This window comes from Pongo pygmaeus, chromosome 12 (genome assembly GCF_028885625.2).
Source record: "Pongo pygmaeus isolate AG05252 chromosome 12, NHGRI_mPonPyg2-v2.0_pri, whole genome shotgun sequence".
Taxonomy (NCBI): domain Eukaryota; kingdom Metazoa; phylum Chordata; class Mammalia; order Primates; family Hominidae; genus Pongo; species Pongo pygmaeus.
The window spans coordinates 132,690,220-132,712,933 of NC_072385.2; the positions used below are offsets into that span (position 1 = coordinate 132,690,220).

Below are 22,714 nucleotides of genomic sequence, written 5' to 3' on the forward strand. Positions count from 1 at the left end.
GTTCCACAGGCACCTCCACCATGACTTAGCAACCTTACCCCTGGATCTATCAGGTGTGCACATGGGCACAAAGAGTGCTCTTTGCACTCTTGAGGGCCAAGTGTGCTCTTTGCTTCATTATTTGTGACAGCATAGAAACAGCAATGAAGCAGAAGGCAACTCATGCTCATTAATAAGGAAAGTGGTTAGATAGATTATAATGCACACACAAATGGAATATTAAGAAGTCATAAACAATTACATTTCTGTTCACTTAACGTTATGCAGACATGTATAAGAACTGTTGCTAAGTGGTCCTTACCAGGCACTGAGCATGCACATGATGTGACACAAGGGATGAGAAAAAGTGCAGGTACACATGGGATCATATGCTCTATTTACACACGTGCCCACAAACTAATTAATATGCTATAAACACATGTGCCCACACAGTATCTTATATGCCATATACACACATGTCCACAAACTGTCTTATATGCCATATACACATGTGCCCACAAACTGTCTTATATGCTATATACACACATGCTCACACACTGTCTTAGACGCTATATACACACATGCCCACATACTATCTTATATGCTATACACACGTGTCCACACACTATCTTATATCCTATATACACATGTGCCCACACAGTATCTTATATGCCATATACATACGTGCTCACACAATATCTTATATCCTATATACACATGTGTCCACACGCTATCTTATATGCCATATACACATGTGCCTGCACACTATCTTATGTGCCATATACACATGTGCCCACAATCTTATATGCCATATAAACACGTTCCCACACACTGTCTTATATGCCATATACACATGTGCCCACACACTATCTTATATGCCTTATACACACGTGCCCACACAGTATCCTATATGCCATATACACACGTGCCCACACACTATCTTACATGCCATATACACACGTGCCCACACAGTATCTTATATGCTATATACACACGTGCCCACACACACACTATCTTATATGCCATATACACACGTGCCCACACAGTATCTTATATGCTATATACACATGTGCCCACACACGATTGTATATGCTATATACTCAAGTGCCCACACATAATCCTATATGCTATATACACGTGCCCACACACTATCTTATATGCCTTATACACACGTGCTCACACAGTATCTTATATGCCTTATACACACGTGCCCACACACTATCTTATATGCCTTATACACATGTGCCCACACAGTATCTTATATGCCATATACACATGTGCCCACACAGTATCTTATATGCTATATATACATGTGCCCACACGTGATCATATATGCTATATACTCAAGTGCTCACACATAATCCTATATGCCATATACATGTACACACTATCTTATATGCCATATACACACATGCCCACCCGAGATCATATATGCTAATACACGAGCCCACACGTAATCCTATATGCTATATACATGACCACACACTATCATACATGCTATATACACACGTGCCTACCCACTATCATATGTGCCAATACATGTGCCCACACATAATCCTATATGCTATATACATATGTGCCCACACAGTATCATACATGTTATGTACACATCTGCCCACACACTATCATATATACTATATATATGTGTACCCAGATAATTTCCAGTGAGATGCACCAGATATTCACAACTGCTACCCCTGGGAATAGGACAAAAGAAACAGACTTTCACATTTTATTTTATACTATTCTGTTTGATGTTTTAAATAGTACTTAGTTTCATAATAAACATAGAAACGTTTTCTAAAACTTACTTGTATGGGAAAACATGGGTTTTGGTTCTCACAAGTCATCTGGCAGTCAGCCCCTCCCCCGAAGGCAGCTTTGCTGGTGCTCTGTGGTGTGAACGCGATGTCGTGGTCGATGTATTGTCCCCATGCCATCAGGAGGTCAGAATAGTGGTCATCATCTGTGACAACCTCATTTGAAACTTGAATGACATGTCTTGTCACCTCCCGGACCTGGGTAGGAAGAGACCATTGGTCAGGACATAGGAGGACCCCATGGTAGCAGAAAGATGACCCTTTGGGATCATGCACTTCCTGGTGTGGTTCTTGTTCACAGAGCTCCTGGTGCCCCTAGGAGATCTGTGCCCTGGAGTTAGGGCAGGAGGAGCATAAGCTTTGAAGACAGATGCCCTTGGACTTGAATCCCTGCCTTGATTTGTGGTGGCTGGAGGGCCTGGTGTTAACTTCCCTCAGCCCTCACTTCCTCATCTGTAAGTTAATATGGAAAGGTTGAGCTTTCAGTGTTGTTGTGGGGATTAAGTGAAGAGTCATTGACAAAACAGCCAGGCTTTAGGACGGTTGAGTCCATGACTCAGAGGGCAGAGCCTCCAGCCACAGGGGAGTACTCCTTGGCCTTGAAGCCTAAGGGAGTTGCTTGACTGGATTTCCATGTGGGTTGGGAGGAGTGACTCCCCTTCTTTTCCTTTCTCCACCCACACGTCTGTGGCTGTTATGTTTAACACCGTTCCACCAGGGCATCTGGAGAGCAGATAACAAGCTTCCCCGTCTCACAGGCTAGGTCCAGATGGAGAGGAACTTTGTCCTGGATGGATCTTACCCTGAGCCTGCCCTACCTGATGTGGATGATTTATGTGGTGAGATTTGGATTGGATTTTGGGCCTAGAGTTGGTGCTGTCATGGGATGGGGTCTGGGGGAACCTTGGAATGGGGTGAGCATGTTAGGCATGTGGACTGGGTATGAATCTTTGAGGGTCAGTGGGTCATTTGTGGAGGCAGAAAAATGCCTCTCGCACAACATCCATTCGCTAATCCTTGGAGCCTGCCGATGCGATTACATTAAGGGCCTTGAGATGGGAAGGTTGTCCTGGGTCTCCATGAGTGTCCAATCCAGTCACATGGATCCTTAAAGTTGGAGGCTCTCTCCTGACTGGAGGTGGAGATGTGACTCTAAACAAAGGCACAGAGACATACAACATTGCTGGCTTCGAAGGAGGGGCCATGAGCCAGCCAGGGGATGCAGGCACCTCCAGAAGCTGGAATTGCCAGGAAAGGGATTCTCCCCTGGAGCTCCCAGAAAGAACCAGCTCTGCAACACCTTGATTTGAGCCAAGTGAGACATCAGACACTGATTATGAAACTGGAAGATCACATTTATGTTGTTTTCAGCCACTAAATTTGGAGCAATTTGTCCCAGCTGAGTAGAAAACCAACACAATTTCATTTGAGGACACTTGAACTCTGATTTTTCTCAATAGTGAAATAATTCTGAGCAAATATGAGTTTACGGAATCATAATCTCATAATACTGAGAGTTTAAATAGCCTCGGGGGTTGAACTGGTCTACTGTTGAGCATAAGATGGGTAAGACAGTGTTATCCCATTTTAGGGATTGTCCAACTGAGGGCAAGAAGGCAAGCGACTTGCAGGAAGCCAGTGGGAGCAGAGTGTGAGCCCAATTGCCTTGTCCCTGCTGCTGGGAGCACCAAGCCGTCTTCAGTGACACAGACTCCAGCTCTACCCAGGGCTGCTCACGGCTTCTGGGAACACCAGGTCCTCTTACTAAAAGCCCGCCTGGGAAAATTGCCTAGGTAAAGTTGTTGGCTTTCGTAGGGGAACTTTGTGCTGGTGTATCTGTCCACAGCTGGTCTGAGTCAGACCTGAGTCCTACCACCTGCGCTCTTTGGGCTAAACAGAACATCCACTGCCGTATTTCTAGATAATTTCATCACTGAACATGGCACAGGAGCAAACACACTGGCTCATTCATTGAAATAAGTAGTTAAATCACAAGAAAAATGACCCATTTTTTGATCAAATAGACCAGTAGATTCTACTAGGCTATGACTGTTCAGCAAATAAATTCACCTCTGGGAGTAAAGCGGTCATCTTTACATCAACAAGTGGATTGCTGAACTCATAATCATCTTGGGATGTACCTAGCCCACACGATGGATAAAGGAATTTATCTGAAAACACTGAAGTGATTTTCAGGAACAGAAGTGTTAGGGTTGAGAAAACTTAATTTAAATCTGCAGGGTTCCACTCACTCAGAGATTTTAATCTCCCTGAGCCTTGGCTCCTAAGCCATAGGGCAGAAACAGTGATTGCTACATCAAAGGCAGGCTGGGAGGATCTGAAGGAATTGCACGTGGCACCCAGCATGAGCAAGAACCCAGTAAAAGGCTATTTCCTTCCCTCAGCATCACAGGACCCAATCTTAGTCCAGGATAGCAGTGTTCTGAGTACCCACCGGGGGCAGTGGGAACCCGTTGTACAAGAAGCCGGGGTTCCAGCCTCGGGGCTGACTGAAGCCATCCTCGTAGACTGGAGGGAGCCATCGTGCCAGGGCCGTGTTGGAGGCGCCCCATCTGGGGTGGTCTCTGTGGAGACAAACGCAAGGATGTGTTTGAGATGGGGGAGAAGAACACAGAAGCAGTGAGTTCCAGATATAAGGCACCATTCTCAGGGAGAATAAGTGGGGTCTCTCCAGAGGCCCAAGGGGCACAGCTCCCCAGAAGACCCGAAAGGCCTTCCGTAGGCCCAAGTTGTGGCTGGCTTCAAGGAAGCTCATTCCAGAGGCTCGGTTCCCACAGGCACCCTCTCCCGAGCTCAGCACATGCTATCTGGAGGTGGCTGACTGCAGGGTTCCTTCTCACTCCCCTGTTTTCCGAAGGAGGGTCTCCCACCCTTCTAGAATGTACCGGGGCAGTTCTCTGGAGGACAGAAACTTCTGGTGTTCCAAACAAAGAGATCATTTGAAATCCTGTGGCATAAAATATCCTTTAATCAAAGCACCATGAAGCCACCAGGTTGTTGCGCCTGTTCCTGCCCTGTGTGATTGTCCAGGCGAACTTGTGGGAACTGAGGAAGTTGCTGGTTTTCTGATTTTAGAAGTGAGCTGGTTGTCAAAGGAACCATTAATAAATGAATTTGAATTAAAATAAAATAAGTTAAAAATAAAGTTAAGTCTCTCCTGAGAGAGAGAGAGTCAGTTGTATTTGGCTGTTTGATTGGGCGATGAGAATGGATTCAGCCAATAGGCTAGATGGTGAAGTTTCCCATAAGTAGGCTGGTCTGCAGTTTTGTTCTATTGGTCAAAATATATTCTGACAAAAATGTATTTGAAGTGCATGATAAAGTAAAGGTGTGTTGAATATTTTGATTTCACACCTAGTTCTGAGTGTACTGTGTTAAGCAAGGTGACCCTAAGTTGAAGGGGTGTAGGCACAATTAACAGTCACTTGATATGTCTCGGAGCATCTTCTAGAAACTGAGGAAATAAAAGACTAAAGATTGGTAACTAATCCTTTGTACAAATGAGGTATTTTCCAATATTTTGTTTAGAAATTTGGAGGACAATGTTATTGAATTGTTTGCTGATACATGAATAAAAATCATTTTAATGATAGCTCATTATATGTTCATTTTCTTCTATATCTCAGAAGGAGTTTTGAGGGCCAGATGGCATTACTATGGCAAAACTTTTCCCAGCGACATAGTCACAGGAGCAGGTTTCTAGGCACCTTCCATCTGCAAAGGTAAAAATAATCACAGGGTTGCTGCTGAACTGTCTCATCTATAGTATGTAGGGCAACCGTATAATTCCTAACCAAAGTGGAATGCTTTTGAGGAGACAGGAGCACTATTAATTATTAATAATTTCCTAGGATAGAAGGCAGAAATAGGAAGGCTATCAGGTAACCAGGATGCATGGCCCCTCGGCCAACAGGTGATGTTCAGCCAACTGATGAAGAAACTAACTGAAACTCCACCCATCTCATCAGTAAACTAATTCCAATAAATATTTATCTCTATGCATAATAATTACCAACATCTGTCATAGATCCGTGCTTATTAAATCAATTGTGTTCTAATAATATGTAAAAAATAATTCAATCTTGAAGAAAACAATGAACACTGAGGCCCTTGTGCTCACTGAACATTTTCTAAATATGAAATTTAAATTTATAAAATACATAAAAAGTAACATACAAAATAAAATACATATTCAAATATATAAATGCATGGCAAGACTATATGAATGTGAAGAATATATAAATTAATGTATCAAATATATAACATGAGCATAAATATCTGTAGAGGATAGGTAAAGAAATATGTAAAACATATTAAAAATAAAGGACTTTCAAATACAAAATATTCTACATTTGGAAGAAAATGGCTCAATTTACAAGGCATAAATTATTCTGCATTTGGAAGGAAATATGAGGGAATTAGAATATAAAAGTCAATTCAAAGAGAAAAATAGAAATTTTTCTGTGGAACAAAGGTTCCTTTTGTTAAAAATAAATACAGATTGTTTTGGGTCTAACATTGTCATGATATCCGGGTTCCATTGGTATCTGTCAGTCACGCCCTTGTGTGAACAACCAGCACTGGGGTTCTGTGTGTGGCAGCTGCAGAGTCATGCAACGCAACCAGGGCTGAGTCTGCAGAGTCTGAAGCCGCATCATGGACAACTGGTATTGGGAGGCTTTGCAAGCACATGACAAAAGAGTCAGGCATGACTAGGATGCAGGCTTTGAAAATCCTCCCATGTATCTGATGTGTACGCACTTAGAAAATACAAGGAGTGAAGTCTACAAGAATCATGACAAGATAAATAACGTTTTAAAACATTTGGCGTGTTTGGGAATATAAATATTTAAAAATTAGTGTAGTTTTGTCATAAATTACCATCGCCTTTATGGTTATAACATACATTAGTCATTCGTATTAAATATGACTGATTTAGATGTTCTGCACAGGAATGAAAGGACTAAGGTTCTACTAAGAACTGTTTGTAACCTGGGCAACATTTGTGAAGGAAAGATCCGTTTTGTCCTTGAGGTAGACTGAAGAGCTGAGACTCTTCTGGTTTAAAAGTCTCTAAGGCCTCCACGCAGCTCGGTACATTAGAGGAGAGGAGCTTTTATTCCTACTGTCGTGCACCTGCTGCTACCTCATCTAGGACACATTCGATGATGAGGGGTCAGCAGCGGCAGGAGGCTTGGGGACATGGTTACTTCTCTATGTCTGCAGGGACCATAAGGGGAGAATAATTCTATTATTAATACTTCATTAATCTCCAGCACACCAAAGTGGCTCAATTTGCAAAAATGTATGGGAGAGTAATGTGTATAATCAGCTGCAATACGTCAGCATCTGAAGATTGGCAAGATTGCTTTAATAAAGTGTTCAGATTCAGTATGGTTGGTTTGTCTTTATTGAAATTCCATAAAGTGTGGCTCATAGGGAGGTGCTAGATCACTCAATTAAAAATAATGAAACGTTAATTTAACTGCTTAAGCAGTGATTTTTTTTGCTGATTGACTTTTATATTTCAGCAGTTCACTAGGACATTACAATGGCCCAAGAGCACTCACAGATGTTTGTTGTGGACACTCCGCAAATGTGTCACCTGACCTTCACGGTCAGCAGGTCAGCAGGACTGAGAAGGGTCCCTCTGAGACTTTGATCAGCTCCTGTTGGAAAGACCCTTTCCCAGTGGAAATCTATTGCACCACACTGTTCCTTTCTTAGATCTGGATTAACAGCAGCATCGGAAAAAGGCTCATAAAGCTGACAAAATGAGCAAAGAGAAACATTTCTGGAGGAGAGTTTTATGAGGGAGACTGAAGTCTGTGCTCCTGCTGAGGCTCCGAGTCACTCTGATTTCCCTGGGACCCTAGCTCCCCTCTCCCAGGCACCTGGCACTGAGACTTTGTGATTTCTGAATTCCAAAGAGAAGAAATTCTAAATTTCCATCTTGAAGAGAGCTTGAGCATAAAGCTGTGGACTGGGGCCGCAAGACACAGGTCAATATGTTTGCCAGGTGTGGCGATCCAGTAACAGCACACGGACAAGCTGAGTGCCAGAGATGTGTGCTGCCCATGAAAAGAAGCACACAGCAATGCAGTGTGATACGCTGGGAGAGAAACCGTGGAAGAAGTCATGTTTCCACTCCTTCTGTAACCGCACCTCTTTCTCATTGGGGCAGCAGCGGGACACGGGATGAGGGGGTTTGCTTCTCTGTTTGGGAGGTGCTCACCCAGGAGCAGCCAACACCCTGCAGTCCTGCTGGGCCAGGTGTGCAAGGATTCATTTTGTCCCCAAAAACGCCTGACACCCTGTCAGGTGGCCGGAAGTATGAGGAAACTCAGCGGTGATTTTTCCCGTCTCCTGCTGGAGCTACTTGATTGAAGGCAATTAAGACCAGTCAGTTTGTGAGCTGGGATTATCACCAGCATGATCCCTGAGGGACATTTGCACCCTCAGAGGAAAACCCTTCAAAAGTTGCAAACGCTTTCTATAATTGGCATGAGCTCAGCTTTTTCCAAGAACTTTGAAAATCTTGTTTATTCTGGCATCATTTATACCCATCGTATGTTCTGCGATTTCATAAGACACCAAGATCGATTCCACCTCTTCTTTTCTTAAAGACTAATACATTTATTTGAGGTCAAAGGTATTTTCTGTTTTTTATCACTTCAAGTGTCAATATTGCTAAATGATATCTTAGTGCCATTGACGGATTTACAAGTTCAACTTAAACTCTTAATAGACACATATTTGTTCTTTAGCAAACTGTTTTGAGTAATTGAACTTTCAATCTACAGGCACTTCTTAAAAGGAGACGATTGTGTCAAGGAGTTTCATTCCAGCAAAACTCCATCAGGTCTCTCCCTGCTGGATAATTTCATGAATTAGGTCAAAATGCAAACGAAAAACAAAGTGAGAGGGAAAAAAGGTGACTGTGAATGTGAATTCAAGGCAAATACGTAGAAAAAAAGAAAATAGCTGTCAGACATCAGATATGAGGTGTTCTTAACAAAATATCTGGATGGCAGATGCAACATTGAATTTATATTTTTGATGATTTTTAGGCAAATGACTATAGAGAATGATATACCAAGTTACATATAGCAAATTATATGTTAAACCCAGGTAGATCTTAAGGGTTCTTCCAATAACTTAAATACTGTACGGAATTTTCCTTTCAGACGTGATCGTCTCCCCCAGAATCGGTCATGGGCTTTAAGGCTGTATTGGATGGAACATGAACTCCATGAAGGAGGCTCAGTGCAGAATGGCCGCTGTGGAGGAAGTTGGCTTTTCGATCCCTGGTGGGATCGCTTCCTGCAGCCCACAATGTCCACGCCACGTTCGTTCTCTGTGCATCCAGGAGGGAAGCACATTTGGCAAGCCGGGCGTCAGGGGAACCCAGTCCCGGCTTGAGTCTGTCCTGTCTGGATGGATATTTCACCTGTGACCTGGCTCCATCCATCATCGAGGGTGTGAGCTACCTCGAGGACCAGGTCCTTTAGAGCTCACCACTCACTGGATGCTCCTGCGCCACGAAAAACTGTGCTCTGATTCTGCGATGCCGTGATATTCCCACGTCAATCACTCTCCAGCCATTTACCTGCAGGAGCCTCCCAGCACTGCCCTCATGGAAAAGCACACTGGGCCGTTTGTGACCTTCTGTGGTCGATGCCATGGCCAGGAGCCAAGAGGCCCGATGCCGAGGAGTGGCCGAGAGGCGACAGTCGCCGTAACTCGTACGATGCCCGGCTGTGGACGGCGTGCGGGGAGCCTGACGAGTGCTGCCTTTCAACCGAAAACAACCCTGCGAGGTGGGTGTTCTTCCCACGTTACCCATGGGAAGGGGATGGCTCTGAGGATGAAGCGAGTCACGGAAGTGACTCAGGCGGGGAAGGGAGCAGCCGACCCTCGGGTCTGGACGGCTCGGCAGAGGCTCAGGGGAGAGGAAAGGAGGCGGACCCGACATCTGCGAGCCCAGCCGATGCGTGCAGGAGCTGCGTGGAGCACAGCGAGATGCAAACCACAGGCCCGGCTCCCACGCGCGGCCGGAGGGAGTCTATGAGTGTCCTCGTCTGGGAGTGTGTACAACACAAATGTGTGGATGCCGGCAGGGCACAACATGCGGTCTCCTGGAAACCTGTGGAGGCAGGAGCAGCCCCTGCCTCCAATCCCGGGCTCCTCCCAGGCCAGGCAGGACCCCTGCGCTGTCAGGCAGGAGGGGTTGAAGCCGGCCTCTCTTCCTGCTGGACAGAATCCCATGAGGCTTCTGCCGCCTGCGCCCCAGTGCAGAGCTGCCCCAACAAGGTGTTCTGGTGTCTGCTGGGTCCCTGTGTCTTTTTCTCAGTAGGCTTAAAGAGAAGTGTGGCTAATTGCTTAACTCACGTTCTCTCCCTCTCTCTCATAATTGTATACATAATGGTAAGAGTCTAGCAGTCCTTGCCCACACACATATGGCTACTCGATTTATGATACAGGCACGGGCGCAGTTCACCAGGTAAAGGATGGCTCTGAATAAATTAAATATCATATACACATGCTTTACACACACATATCTATACATACACACACACACCCCTCTATATAGACCTCTCTTTATTATATATGTGTGTGTATTATATATACACACACACACACAAATCTACCTATATATACATGCCTCTATATATACACACACCTATGGATATTGTCGATGAAGAGTCAAGCTCTGTAAAATAGTTGAAGAGATTTATTCTGAGCCAAATATGAGTGACCAATGGCCAATGATTCAGCCCTCAGGAGATCCTGAGAACATGTGTCCAAGGTGGTTGAAGCACAGCTTAGTTTCATACATTTTAGGGAGACACAAGACATCAATCAAATACATGTAAGATGTACATTGGTTCAGTCCAGAAAGGGAGGACATCTGGAAGCAGGGGCTTCTAGGTCAAAGGTAGATTCAAAAATTTTCTGAGTGGCAATTTTTTGAAAGAGTAAAGTTTTCGTCTAAGGACTTAGGATTGTCTGGGTTAAGACACGGGTTGTGGTGACCAAGGTTTCATTGTGCAGGTGAAGTCTCCAGGCAGCAGGCTTCTGAGAGAAGAGATTGTAAATGTTTCTTCTCAGAGTTAAGTAGTCTGCTCTAGCAGAAGTTCTAAAAGGGAGGAGGGTGTCATGAGGCACGTCTGACCTCACTCTCCCCATCATGGTCGGATTAGTTTTTCAGATTAGCTTTGGAATGCCCTTGCCAACAGGAGGGGTCAAATCAGATGATCGCAGGACTTAGAATTTTATTTTTGGTTTACAATATACACACACACACCCAGACACACACACACACACACACACACCCCTCATGGTTGCCACCTTGTATGTTGCTGAAAACATTAAATGAGATGGGTCACAGATCTAAATATGACATGTAAAACAGTAACATTTTCAGCAGAAAACACAAGAAAAATACCTTCACATCCTTCAGAGAAAGCAAGATTCTTAAACACAACAAAAAAAGTTTTCTTTCCATGAAATAAGTAATTGATAAATGGGACTTCATTAAAAATATGAACAACATTTCTTCAAAAGACAGCATGGAGAGTGAAAAGGCCAATCTCAGCTGGGAGAAGACATTTGTAAAACATATTTCTCACTGAAGACATATTTAGAAAATATGAGCATCTATAAATCAAAAAAGATTCATTAAAAAATGGGAAAAATATTTGAACTGGCACATCCCCAAAGAGTCTCCAAATGGCCAATGAATGTATTTTGAAAGTGCTCAAGATAATTAGTCACCAGGAAAATGTAAAGTTAAACCACAGGAAATGCCACCCTCCACTCAAGAAGGGCTAAAATGAAAGGGCTCACAGTGACAGGCATTGGTGAGGGTTGTGGGGCCCTTACACTTTGCTCCTGGGAATGCAGATTGGAGCAGCCACTTGGCAGCACTGATCAGTGCTCAGCAGAGAGGCGCCCATGCCTGCCCTGTAACGATGAGTGTCTCCCTCAGCAAGGCAGGAGCAACTAAATCCTGGAGGTGGAGAAGCCAGGCCCAGGGGTTACCATCTAACTTCTTTCCTATAAAAGCCAGGTCAGGGAAAACTAACTATGGTGATGAAGATCAAAACAATGGTCCCCTCTGGGTAGACGTCAAAATCTGGGAGGGGCCAGAAAGCAGCCCTCTGGGGTGTAAAGTCCTCGATCTCCATCTGGGGGCCCCTCATCTGGGGGTGCAGGCCCATGGGAGACTCGGCTACCTGTGCCTCCAGATTCACCCCCAAGTCCTGTGTAAGTTGTACTCCAATTTAATAGCAGGAATCCACTCATGGTCACTATGGTGATAGATTCTATCCACTGTGCCACTTATCCAACATGGTACGTCCTGCAGCAATGACTAGATCATACAAACAAGAAGGAGCCTGCCCCATTCCCTTCCAACATGGTAGTTCCTGCAGCATTGCCTACACCATACAAACAAGAAGGAGCCTGCTCCATTCACTTACAACACTGTGAGACACAGTGGTTTACTGCAGTAGTTCATCAGATCAAAACTCAAGAAATAACAAATTTTTCTTTTTTTTTGTTTTTTGTTTTAGAGACGAGGTATTGCTTTGTTGCCCAGGCTGGTCTTGAGCTCCTGGGCTCAAGCAATCCCCCCACCTCAGCCTCCCAAAGTGCTGGGATTACAGGCATGAGCCAACAGGCCCAGCAAGAAATAATGCAATTTTTCAAAGATAAATTACACCTCTTCAAGAACCAAGATTCAGACTCTTTGAAGAAAGGGGCTTCAAAGGTGGCCATTATTTACATAAACAATCGCTGACCTTTGTAGCATTATTGCTCACAAAATATTTCTGCTGCATTTTCTCACTTCAGCCTCATGACAACCCTAGAAATGAGCATCACTATCTTTTGCCATTTTCCAGATGCAGAGAATTTGAGAATCTAAGCAAGATGTGAAGTTTAAGCAGCTTGTAACTGACAAAGTGGTGGCTGGAATTTCACGTTGTATTTCAAAATACGATGGCTTTTCCATTATGCACGGGAATGTGAGCACTTTCTCAAGAACACACAGAGCAGTTCTTATCACGTGTATCAATGTAAAACTGAAGGCAAATTCTATATGAAGTATCTATGTGAATTCATCATATTTGATGAATACTATATATAATGAATACTATCTTACAGTATATAATATATATTTGTATTTCTGCTTATGAAAAATCATATGTAATACACTAACATTGCATGTGATAAGATAGTCCATTGATTTAGACGACAGAGCAAACAGTGGCTCGTGGCCCCTTTGTTTTCTAGCTATTGTGGCACACAGATCTCCACAATGACCCCGCTGCCTCTGGAGGACTGGCCGTGAGTAATTCCACCCCGACTGCATCTATTTCCAGCAGCTGAGAGGCTTCAGTTCTTCAGTAGCCCTCCCCTACTCCATCTGTATTAGTCTGTTTTCATGCTGCTGATAAAGACACACCCGAGACTGAGAAGAAAAAGAGGCTTAATGGACTTATGGTTCCACGTGGCTGGGGAGGCCTCACAATCATGATGGAAGGCAAGGAGGAGCAGGTCATGTCTTCTTACATGGATGGCAGCAGGCAGAAAGAGAGCTTGTGCAGGGGAACTTCCCCTTATAAAACTGTCAAATCTCGTGAGACTTACTCACTATCATGAGAACATCACAGGAAAGACCTGCCCCCATGATTCAATTACCTCCCACCAGGACCCTCCCACAACATGTGGGAATTCAAATGAGATTTGGATGGGGACACAGCCAACCATATCACCATCCCGCCACGGAGCACTTGATTTTTAAAATAGAATTTGTCTTATCTCTAGGCTGATGCCAAGTTACACACTAAAACCCAAATTTCTGCAGGATATCCTCAGGCCCTGGGGATTCTGTTCTCAGCCGATGTGACTGCTTCTAGCAAAGGCAACCTGCAAGTGACATGACCCCGGCCCACACCCACCCTTCTACCCCCCAGCTCCTAGACTTCTATAAAAACACACAGGTGGGGAACAACAGCCTCAGCTGGCTGGGAGCATAGGGGAGTCGAGGACCCTGATCTGAGTCCAGGATGATGAAGAGGTCTCCACAGGTTGGTAACAGAAACAGAAAGAAGCTGGAAATCCTTTAAATGATACTACCAAAACACCTTCACCCCAAACGCACAGTTATCAACAACATTCCTAATATCTTAAGCTTTATATTTAGAGATTCTAAAATTTTTAAAGGGATCAGTTTGCCATGCATGCACACCTCCCCCGCCACCATGTTAAAAAATAGGGGCTTATGCAGAGACCTGATAATTTCCTTTAGGACAAAGTGAAAAGAAAAACAGACTCAAAATTTACAATGGGCCTGCCCCATTCCCTTCCAACATAGTGCCTCCTGCGGCACTGACTACACCATACAAACAAGAAGGAGTCTGCCCCATTCCCTTCCAACATGGTAGCTCCTGTGGCACTGACTACACCATACCAACAAGAAGGAGTCTGCCCCATTCCCTTCCAACATAGTGCCTCCTGCGGCACTGACTACACCACACCAACAAGAAGGAGTCTGCCCCATTCCCTTCCAACATGGTAGCTCCTGCGGCACTGACTACACCATACCAACAAGAAGGAGTCTGCCCCATTCCCTTCCAACATGGTAGCTCCTGCGGCACTGACTACACCATACCAACAAGAAGGAGTCTGCCCCATTCCCTTCCAACATGGTAGCTCCTGCGGCACTGACTACACCATACCAACAAGAAGGAGTCTGCCCCATTCCCTTCCAACATGGTAGCTCCTGCGGCACTGGCCACACCATACCAACAAGAAGGAGTCTGCCCCATTCCCTTCCAACATGGTAGCTCCTGCGGCACTGACTACACCATACCAACAAGAAGGAGTCTGCCCCATTCCCTTCCAACATGGTAGCTCCTGCGGCACTGACTACACCATACAAACAAGAAGGAGTCTGCCCCATTCCCTTCCAACATAGTGCCTCCTGCGGCACTGACTACACCATACAAACAAGAAGGAGTCTGCCCCATTCCCTTCCAACATGGTAGCTCCTGCGGCACTGACTACACCATACCAACAAGAAGGAGTCTGCCCCATTCCCTTCCAACATAGTGCCTCCTGCGGCACTGACCACACCATACCAACAAGAAGGAGTCTGCCCCATTCCCTTCCAACATGGTAGCTCCTGCGGCACTGACTACACCACACCAACAAGAAGGAGTCTGCCCCATTCCCTTCCAACATGGTAGCTCCTGTGGCACTGACTACACCATACCAACAAGAAGGAGTCTGCCCCATTCCCTTCCAACATGGTAGCTCCTGCAGCACTGACTACACCATACCAACAAGAAGGAGTCTGCCCCATTCCCTTCCAACATAGTGCCTCCTGCGGCACTGACTACACCATACCAACAAGAAGGAGTCTGCCCCATTCCCTTCCAACATGGTAGCTCCTGCGGCACTGACTACACCACACCAACAAGAAGGAGTCTGCCCCATTCCCTTCCAACATGGTAGCTCCTGCGGCACTGACTACACCATACCAACAAGAAGGAGTCTGCCCCATTCCCTTCCAACATGGTAGCTCCTGCGGCACTGACTACACCATACCAACAAGAAGGAGTCTGCCCCATTCCCTTCCAACATGGTAGCTCCTGCGGCACTGACTACACCATACCAACAAGAAGGAGTCTGCCCCATTCCCTTCCAACATAGTGCCTCCTGCGGCACTGACTACACCATACCAACAAGAAGGAGTCTGCCCCATTCCCTTCCAACATAGTGCCTCCTGCGGCACTGACTACACCATACCAACAAGAAGGAGTCTGCCCCATTCCCTTCCAACATAGTGCCTCCTGCGGCACTGACTACACCATACCAACAAGAAGGAGTCTGCCCCATTCCCTTCCAACATGGTAGCTCCTGCGGCACTGACTACACCATACCAACAAGAAGGAGTCTGCCCCATTCCCTTCCAACATGGTAGCTCCTGCGGCACTGACTACACCATACCAACAAGAAGGAGTCTGCCCCATTCCCTTCCAACATGGTAGCTCCTGCGGCACTGACTACACCATACAAACAAGAAGGACCCTGCCCCATTCCCTTCCAACATAGTGCCTCCTGCGGCATTGACTACACCATGCAAACAGGAAGGAGCCTGCTCCATTCACTTACAACATGGTAGCTCCTGCAGCAATGACTAGATCATACAAACAAGGAGGAGCCTGCCCATTCTCTTCCAACGTAGTGCCTCCTGCAGCACTGACTACACCATACAAATGAGAAGCAGCCTGCCCCACCCCCTTCCAAAATGGTACGTCCTGCGGCACTGACTACACCATGAAAACAGGAGGCAGCCTGCTCTATTCACTTACAACATGGTACCTCCTGTGGCAATGACTAGATCATACAAACAAGAAGGAGCCTGCCCCATTCCCTTCCAACATAGTGCCTCCTGCGGCATGGACTACACCATGGAAACAAGAAGCAGCCTGCCCCATCCCCTTCCAAAATGGTAGCTCCTGTGGCACTGACCACATCATACAAACAAGAAGTCCAGCTGCGGCATTAGCTACACCACACAAACGAAAAGCAGCCTGCCCCCTTCTCTTTCAACAAGGTAGCTCCTGCGGCACTGACTACACCATACAAACAAAAAGTCCAGGTGAAATAGTGAAAGAAAAATAACTCTTTTCCACTACTTGTTAAGTAATTTTATGTGATATGTCCTAGGCAATTAGGAAAATACCAACAAAGGAAAAACAAGCCTTAGAAACTGTGCCATCCACCTGTGACATGCAGACATCACACCATAAAGCAAGAAAACTAGTAGAAATGGATGAGTTTTAAAATCCACCATTTCGACATTTAGAATTTCAAAAGTTAATTCCAAATAACATTGTCTTAAAGATATCATTGCAGCCAACACCCAAAGGTTGCTTGGAAATGCAGAAAATGCAGCACAGTGGAAATGCAGCACAGTGGAAATGCAGCTCAGTGGAAATGCAGCACAGTGGAAATGCAGCTCAGTGGAAATGCAGCACATTGGAAATGCAGCACAGTGAAAATGCAGCACAGTGGAAATGCAGCTCAGTGGAAATGCAGCACAGTGGAAATGCAGCTCAGTGGAAATGCAGGAAATGCAGCTCAGGGGAAATGTAGCACAGTGGAAATGCAGCACATTGGAAATGCAGCACAGTGGAAATGCAGCACAGTGAAAATGCAGGAAATGCAGCTCAGGGGAAATGTAGCACAGTGGAAATGCAGCTCAGTGGAAATGCAGCACAGTGGAAATGCAGCTCAGTGGAAATGCAGGAAATGCAGCTCAGTGGAAATGCAGCACAGTGGAAATGCAGCTCAGTGAAAATGCAGGAAATGCAGCTCAGGGGAAATGTAGCACAGTGGAAATGCAGCTCAGTGGAAATGCAGCACAGTGGAAATGCAGCTCAGTGGAAATGCAGGAAATGCAGCTCAGTGGAAATGCAGCACAGTGGAAATGCAGCTCAGTGAAAATGCAGGAAATGCAGCTCAGGGGAAATGTAGCACAGTGGAAATGCAGCTCAGTGGAAATGCAGCACAGTGGAAATGCAGCTCAGTGGAAATGCAGGAAATGCAGCTCAGGGGAAATGTAGCACAGTGAAAATGCAGCACAGTGGAAATGCAGCACAGTGGAAATGCAGCCCAGTGGAAGCGCAGCACAGTGGAAATGCAGCTCAGTGGAAATGCAGGAAATGCAGCTCAGTGGAAATGCAGCACAGTGGAAATGCAGCACAGTGGAAATGCAGGAAATGCAGCTCAGTGGAAATGCAGCACAGTGGAAATGCAGGAAATGCAGCTCAGTGGAAATGCAGCACAGTGGAAATGCAGCACAGTGGAAATGCAGCACAGTGGAAATGCAGGAAATGCAGCTCAGTGGAAATGCAGCACAGTGGAAATGCAGCACAGTGGAAATGCAGGAAATGCAGCACAGTGGAAATGCAGCACAGTGGAAACGCAGCACATTGGAAACGCAGCCCAGTGGAAACGCAGCCCAGTGGAAACACAGCACAGTGGAAATGCAGCACAGTGGGCAGCAGTGGCTGGTGAGGGACAAGAAACAACCTTCAGGAAGGAACGAGAGAGCAGGAAAAGAAAACACTGTGCCTCCGAGTTAGAAACAAAAGGAAGAAACAAAACGAAAACAAAAGCCAAACGCGATCAGAAAGAAACATGGGTGACATTTTAGACAATAAAAGGGAAATGATTAATGCGAGATTTAATTATCCAAAACATTTTGAGGAATGTTGGTGAGCCTCAAACATAAAAGTCCAAACTCACTGCAGAGGACCCACATGCCCTTCATAACTGGAATAAAAAATTCATCATCTGACCCAGCAAGGATATAGCAGCAAAGCTTAATCACCAGAATTAATCAAAAGGAATATAAATTCTCTAAGTTAAAAATGATGTATCAGAAACAAATATCTACCTTAATTCTTTAATCCCATGTGTGAAAAACCAAAGCAAACCTAAACAAAACAAATGCTAAACATGTTGATGGGAAGTTGCAATGACAATTCTAAAACATATTTGGATTTTTAGGATCAAGTAAGGAAGCCCATGTATTAATATGTTCTATAAGATTAATATGTTCTATAAGATATAATATGTACCATCAGGACAGCCATATGGTGATGTGCTGAGAATATTGTCTGGGGACCTCCTGCATGGAGTGTTAAGCTGAAAATTTCACCCGAGATAGCCGACACACTAGTCAAAAACAGTAAAGAGAAAGGCAACCATACCCAGGCCAGAGAGCTAGTGCCACACAAGGACATGGTTACAGTCTCTCTGGGTGCCTGGAGAGGCCAGGTCACCTCCCCTTGGGCAGGAAGGGACCTAGTGAGTCGGTACCAGCCCAGGCAAGGATGGGAAGGTGTGGGTGGGGAACCAGGTGCTGGTGACTGAGAGGGACGCTGAAGCGGCTTAGGAGACCACTGGAGGGGAACTTAGCAACTTAATGGGCATGGGGAAGCTCTGGGAACTCAGGGCTGAGCAAGGCAAAAGTTAGGATCGGGGAGGCAGAGACACACACATGCCTTTGGGGTGGTTCTTGGGCACAGGTGCAGAAGAAGAGGGAACATCCCTCAAGGCAGGGGACCATCCAGAGGCTAAGGTGAGGGACCACCACCCAGATGGGGAGGACGGCGAGGAACTCACGGTGGGGTGTCAGAGAGTCTCTGTGTCTGGTGACAGTACTCAGTAACATGGTGAGGTGGAGGGGGAGTCTCTGGGCAGGCAACTCCACAGACAGCAGCGACCTGGGGTCTGATGACCACGAGGCTGTATCTTACCAATGCCCTGAGATGCTGGGAGAGGTTTTGTGGAAGATGCAAAGAGGTAGGCTCCAAGTGGCTAAAAATCTGCTTGTTTGGGCTATTTTTATCACAATTGGGCATGAATAAATTTGAGCTTGGTCCTAGTGGGCTTTGGCACTAAGAGATCTCAGCCTGCAGAGAAAAAATAAACCACCCAGGAGCCAAGGGGCAGGGGCCCTCTGTGGCTTACTTTTATAACAACAAGTGACCAAATTCTGAGCAGGTGTTTTATTTTTGGGGGAATACAATGTGTGAAGCCTTGAGCATAGGAGATTTTAGATCCAGATGCTGTAAATTCTTAATGAAAACTGTAGCTGTCACCACAGAAGGAGAGAAACCAGCTCAGATCTAAGTGTCCCCAGATCACAGCTCCCAGTGCCAACATCGTTGTGTGGTCAGCAGAGATTCTCCCAGGAGCGTCAGTGGAGCCCACCCGGCAGCTGGGGCAGAGGTGCCCAAGACAGCAGCAGGGCCTCTTGGAAGAGCCAAGCAGGAACTCACTGCTGCCGGCTGAGACCCTGGTCTTGAGGTTGTTAAAATGTAAACCGAGGCACAATACATTTTTTAAAGAGTTTTTTTTGAGTGAACATGATTTATGAATCAGGAAGCACCAAACCAAAGAAAGGTTCAGGCTCTACTGCAGGACCCAGGGGCAGGCTTTGCAGGTGGATGTAGACGTCATTGGAGAAAAACTTTGGCTTCAGTTTTGCATTATTCGGTCTGTCCTGCTGGAAGGTTTCTAGTTAAACAGGTTAGTTGGCAGTTTCAGAATGGTCAGGCTTATATTTCATTTTTCTTTAATCCAGGCATTTGCAAAAAAAAAAAAAAAATCTCCAGTTAAGTTTCTCTTCTGTTTCAAATCAAGCAAGATTTAGATCACGTGTGAGGCCTACTGGCTTTGCTCAGGGATTCCCCAAGCACTGTAATTCACCCTCCACTATAATTTGCTTTAAGGATGTCCATGATGTTGCACATGGCTGAATTCATCATCCCCCTGATGTGGAGGAGGGACGTGGGGCAGGGTGAGGGCGGGTGGGGGGGCGGACCCTGAGTCCACTTCCGTGGAGAGAGCCATCAGAATGCACCTGAGGTCTGGGTCATGGCTGACAAGCAGAAGGCAGCGGGCAGAAAAGGAAATGGAAAAAATTTAGGAGTCTCAAGGAAAACCTAGAACCCAAGGAGCTCCATCATGGACCCGTCTGGTGAAAGTGCTTCGGGCCACAGAGAGTCCCAGACTTGTTAATGCTGTCTGTTGTTTAAGACATGCCAGAGGTGTTGAAAACATACGGGAAGTGTGACTCGCTGATTCTTAAGATAATTGTGCTTAGGAATGCAGAATTCAATGTCTTATATTTCTTTAATAAAATCAGAAGTATGAAACCCATTCAGAGAGCAGCCCCGCCCCCACATCTCCAACACCACTGTCCCCAGGAGTCCCCACCCTCAACATGTACCTGCAGGTTAGACCCCACCCTGCCCTGCTGAAGACCCTGCTCCTCCCTGTGTAGTCCAAGCCATCTCCGCTCTGGCCTTTGACTCAACAGTGCACCTGCCCCCTGCCCTCCTCCACCCAGGCCCTCCAGCCCCACCCCTCCTCCATCTGGGCCTGGTCCCTCCAGCCGTGCATCCCACCAGCCACCTCAGTGTCCCCATACTCCCAGGCATCATCTCCTGTGCATCCTTTGTCTACATCTATGTCTCCCACTGAGCTCTGAGGACAGGACACGTGCCATCTCCGCCTCTGAGCCCACTTCCACGGGAAAGCACAGACACCCCCCCCCCCCCCACAGGCTTCAGGGCAGGAGGGGTGGACAGCAGCCTCCTGTGTGGTCCTGACCCATCTCTGCGCTCAGCACAAGCTGCCTCTTCCAGCCAGGGCTCCACAGTCCTAAGATCTGGTCCTTACTCATGGCCAGGTTATGCATTCCTGCTGTGGGCTTAACAAACAAGCTCTTAGCTCAAAGAATTCAAACAAACTGCCCTCTGATAGGTGGTGATTCCAGGTTTCAGATCCAGGGCTGTCCAGTTGCAAAGCTGTCGTTCTTAACCATCATCATATACCCAGGACCCCAATTCCTGTTCATTGTCGCAAAGGCCCTGCTCTCTGTCTTAGAACACAGCCTGTCCAGACCAGGGCTCTGCCTGGGTCCTGCTGATCCCTCTCTCAGGGGGAGCATCTTCCTTCTGACCTCAGCACACCCAGCAGCAAGGAGCTCTTCCATGCTAAGCACCTTTGCTGCCTGCATCGGTGAACATCAAGCCTGCAGCCATCCTGGCGCCACACTATTGTGACAAAGCTTCTAGATGACCACCGGGCATACTGTTTCCCCAGACCCCACAGGTGCCACAATCCTGGCTGCTCTCCCTCTGCCCCTCTGTGTGCCAAAGGCTGCGTGTTTCAGCCCAAACGCATCTTGCTCTTTCTGGCCTTTGCAAAGCCCTCTCCTCTACCCTGTGGACCATTTGAGAAATGCCCACTCATCCTTTAAGATTTGGCTCACTTCCATATCACCTTCTTCAGAAAACCATTCTGAACCCCAGACTGAATCACATGCCTCTGTGTGTGGCCAAAGCTCTTGTCCATCTCCTGCCACTGTGGACCAGAGGAGGTGGGCAGTCTCCACTGTTGGGCGGATCTGAACTCACTCTGAGTGCAGTGGGGACTGAGGGAGGGAGTTGAGAAGGAGGATGCTGAGATGGTGTTGGCCACAACAGGGAGTGTGAACAGGGAAAGCAAGAGTTAAATTAGGAGAACCAGTGAGGGGACCACCATGTGATGGCAGCTGGATGGTTATTTTGGCTTCAGCTAAGGTGACAGGGAGTGGAGAGGACTCATTTTGGAGGTAAAAGTGACAGTCTTGGGGGTGCATTGGAAACAATGGGTAGCGGAGTTAGCGAAATCAAGGATGGCACCTAAGCACGTGGCTTGAGCTATTAGGTGAACAGTGGTGGAATTTGTGGGGTTAGGAATTAAGAGTCACCTGTAAGCACCTATGTGGATGGGACGTTGCGGCTGGGAATGACAGTGCTGCTTGGCACGCTGTTTGAGGCAACACCAGGCGTGCAGGAGGCCATGTCGGGGAGGCCAAGGACAGGAACCAGGATCTCAGGGGTGGGTACAGATCCACCAGTGGTGGTAGAAGCTCCTTCATGACTGCATCTAGTCATGTTCAGATCCAACTTTCACGAGAAGATTAAGAAAATCCACAAACAATACCTGTTGTTGCAAGCTCCCGTGATGAGCCTGTATTTGTTTGCCAGGCAAGTGTTTGGGCATTTTGGGGGCAGCATGTAAGGGAGACATCCGGACATGTTTGCAATGATGCTCAGCAGATCTTCTGATAAAGCATCTGTGAAAAATAGGAAACCATGAATTCTGTGCTTGTAGCCACAAATCCACCTAATAAATATTCTATAGCAGTCTCAAAAGTGGCTCCAGCATCTGATTTGGGATTCATATGTAACTGGGGTCACTGTTTTTGAGAAAATCTGCCTTCTCCCTTTACATCAAGTGCTCACTCATTTAAT

The 22,714-nt window shown here is 46.3% G+C and overlaps 1 protein-coding gene across 5 annotated transcripts in view; it reads right to left on the reverse strand.

The window, feature by feature from the left end:
* Positions 1–22,714, reverse strand: part of TPO (thyroid peroxidase) — a 126,944-nt gene that overhangs the window by 84,477 nt on the left and 19,753 nt on the right. For all 5 annotated transcript variants that reach the window (XM_054475237.1, XM_054475235.1, XM_054475236.1 and 2 more), the window contains 3 exons: positions 22,404–22,536; positions 4,255–4,384; positions 1,791–1,997 (listed from right to left, as the gene is read on the reverse strand). In XM_054475237.1, the coding sequence (XP_054331212.1) occupies positions 1,791–1,997; positions 4,255–4,384; positions 22,404–22,536 (470 nt within the window). The remainder of the gene's footprint in view (positions 1–1,790; positions 1,998–4,254; positions 4,385–22,403; positions 22,537–22,714) is intronic.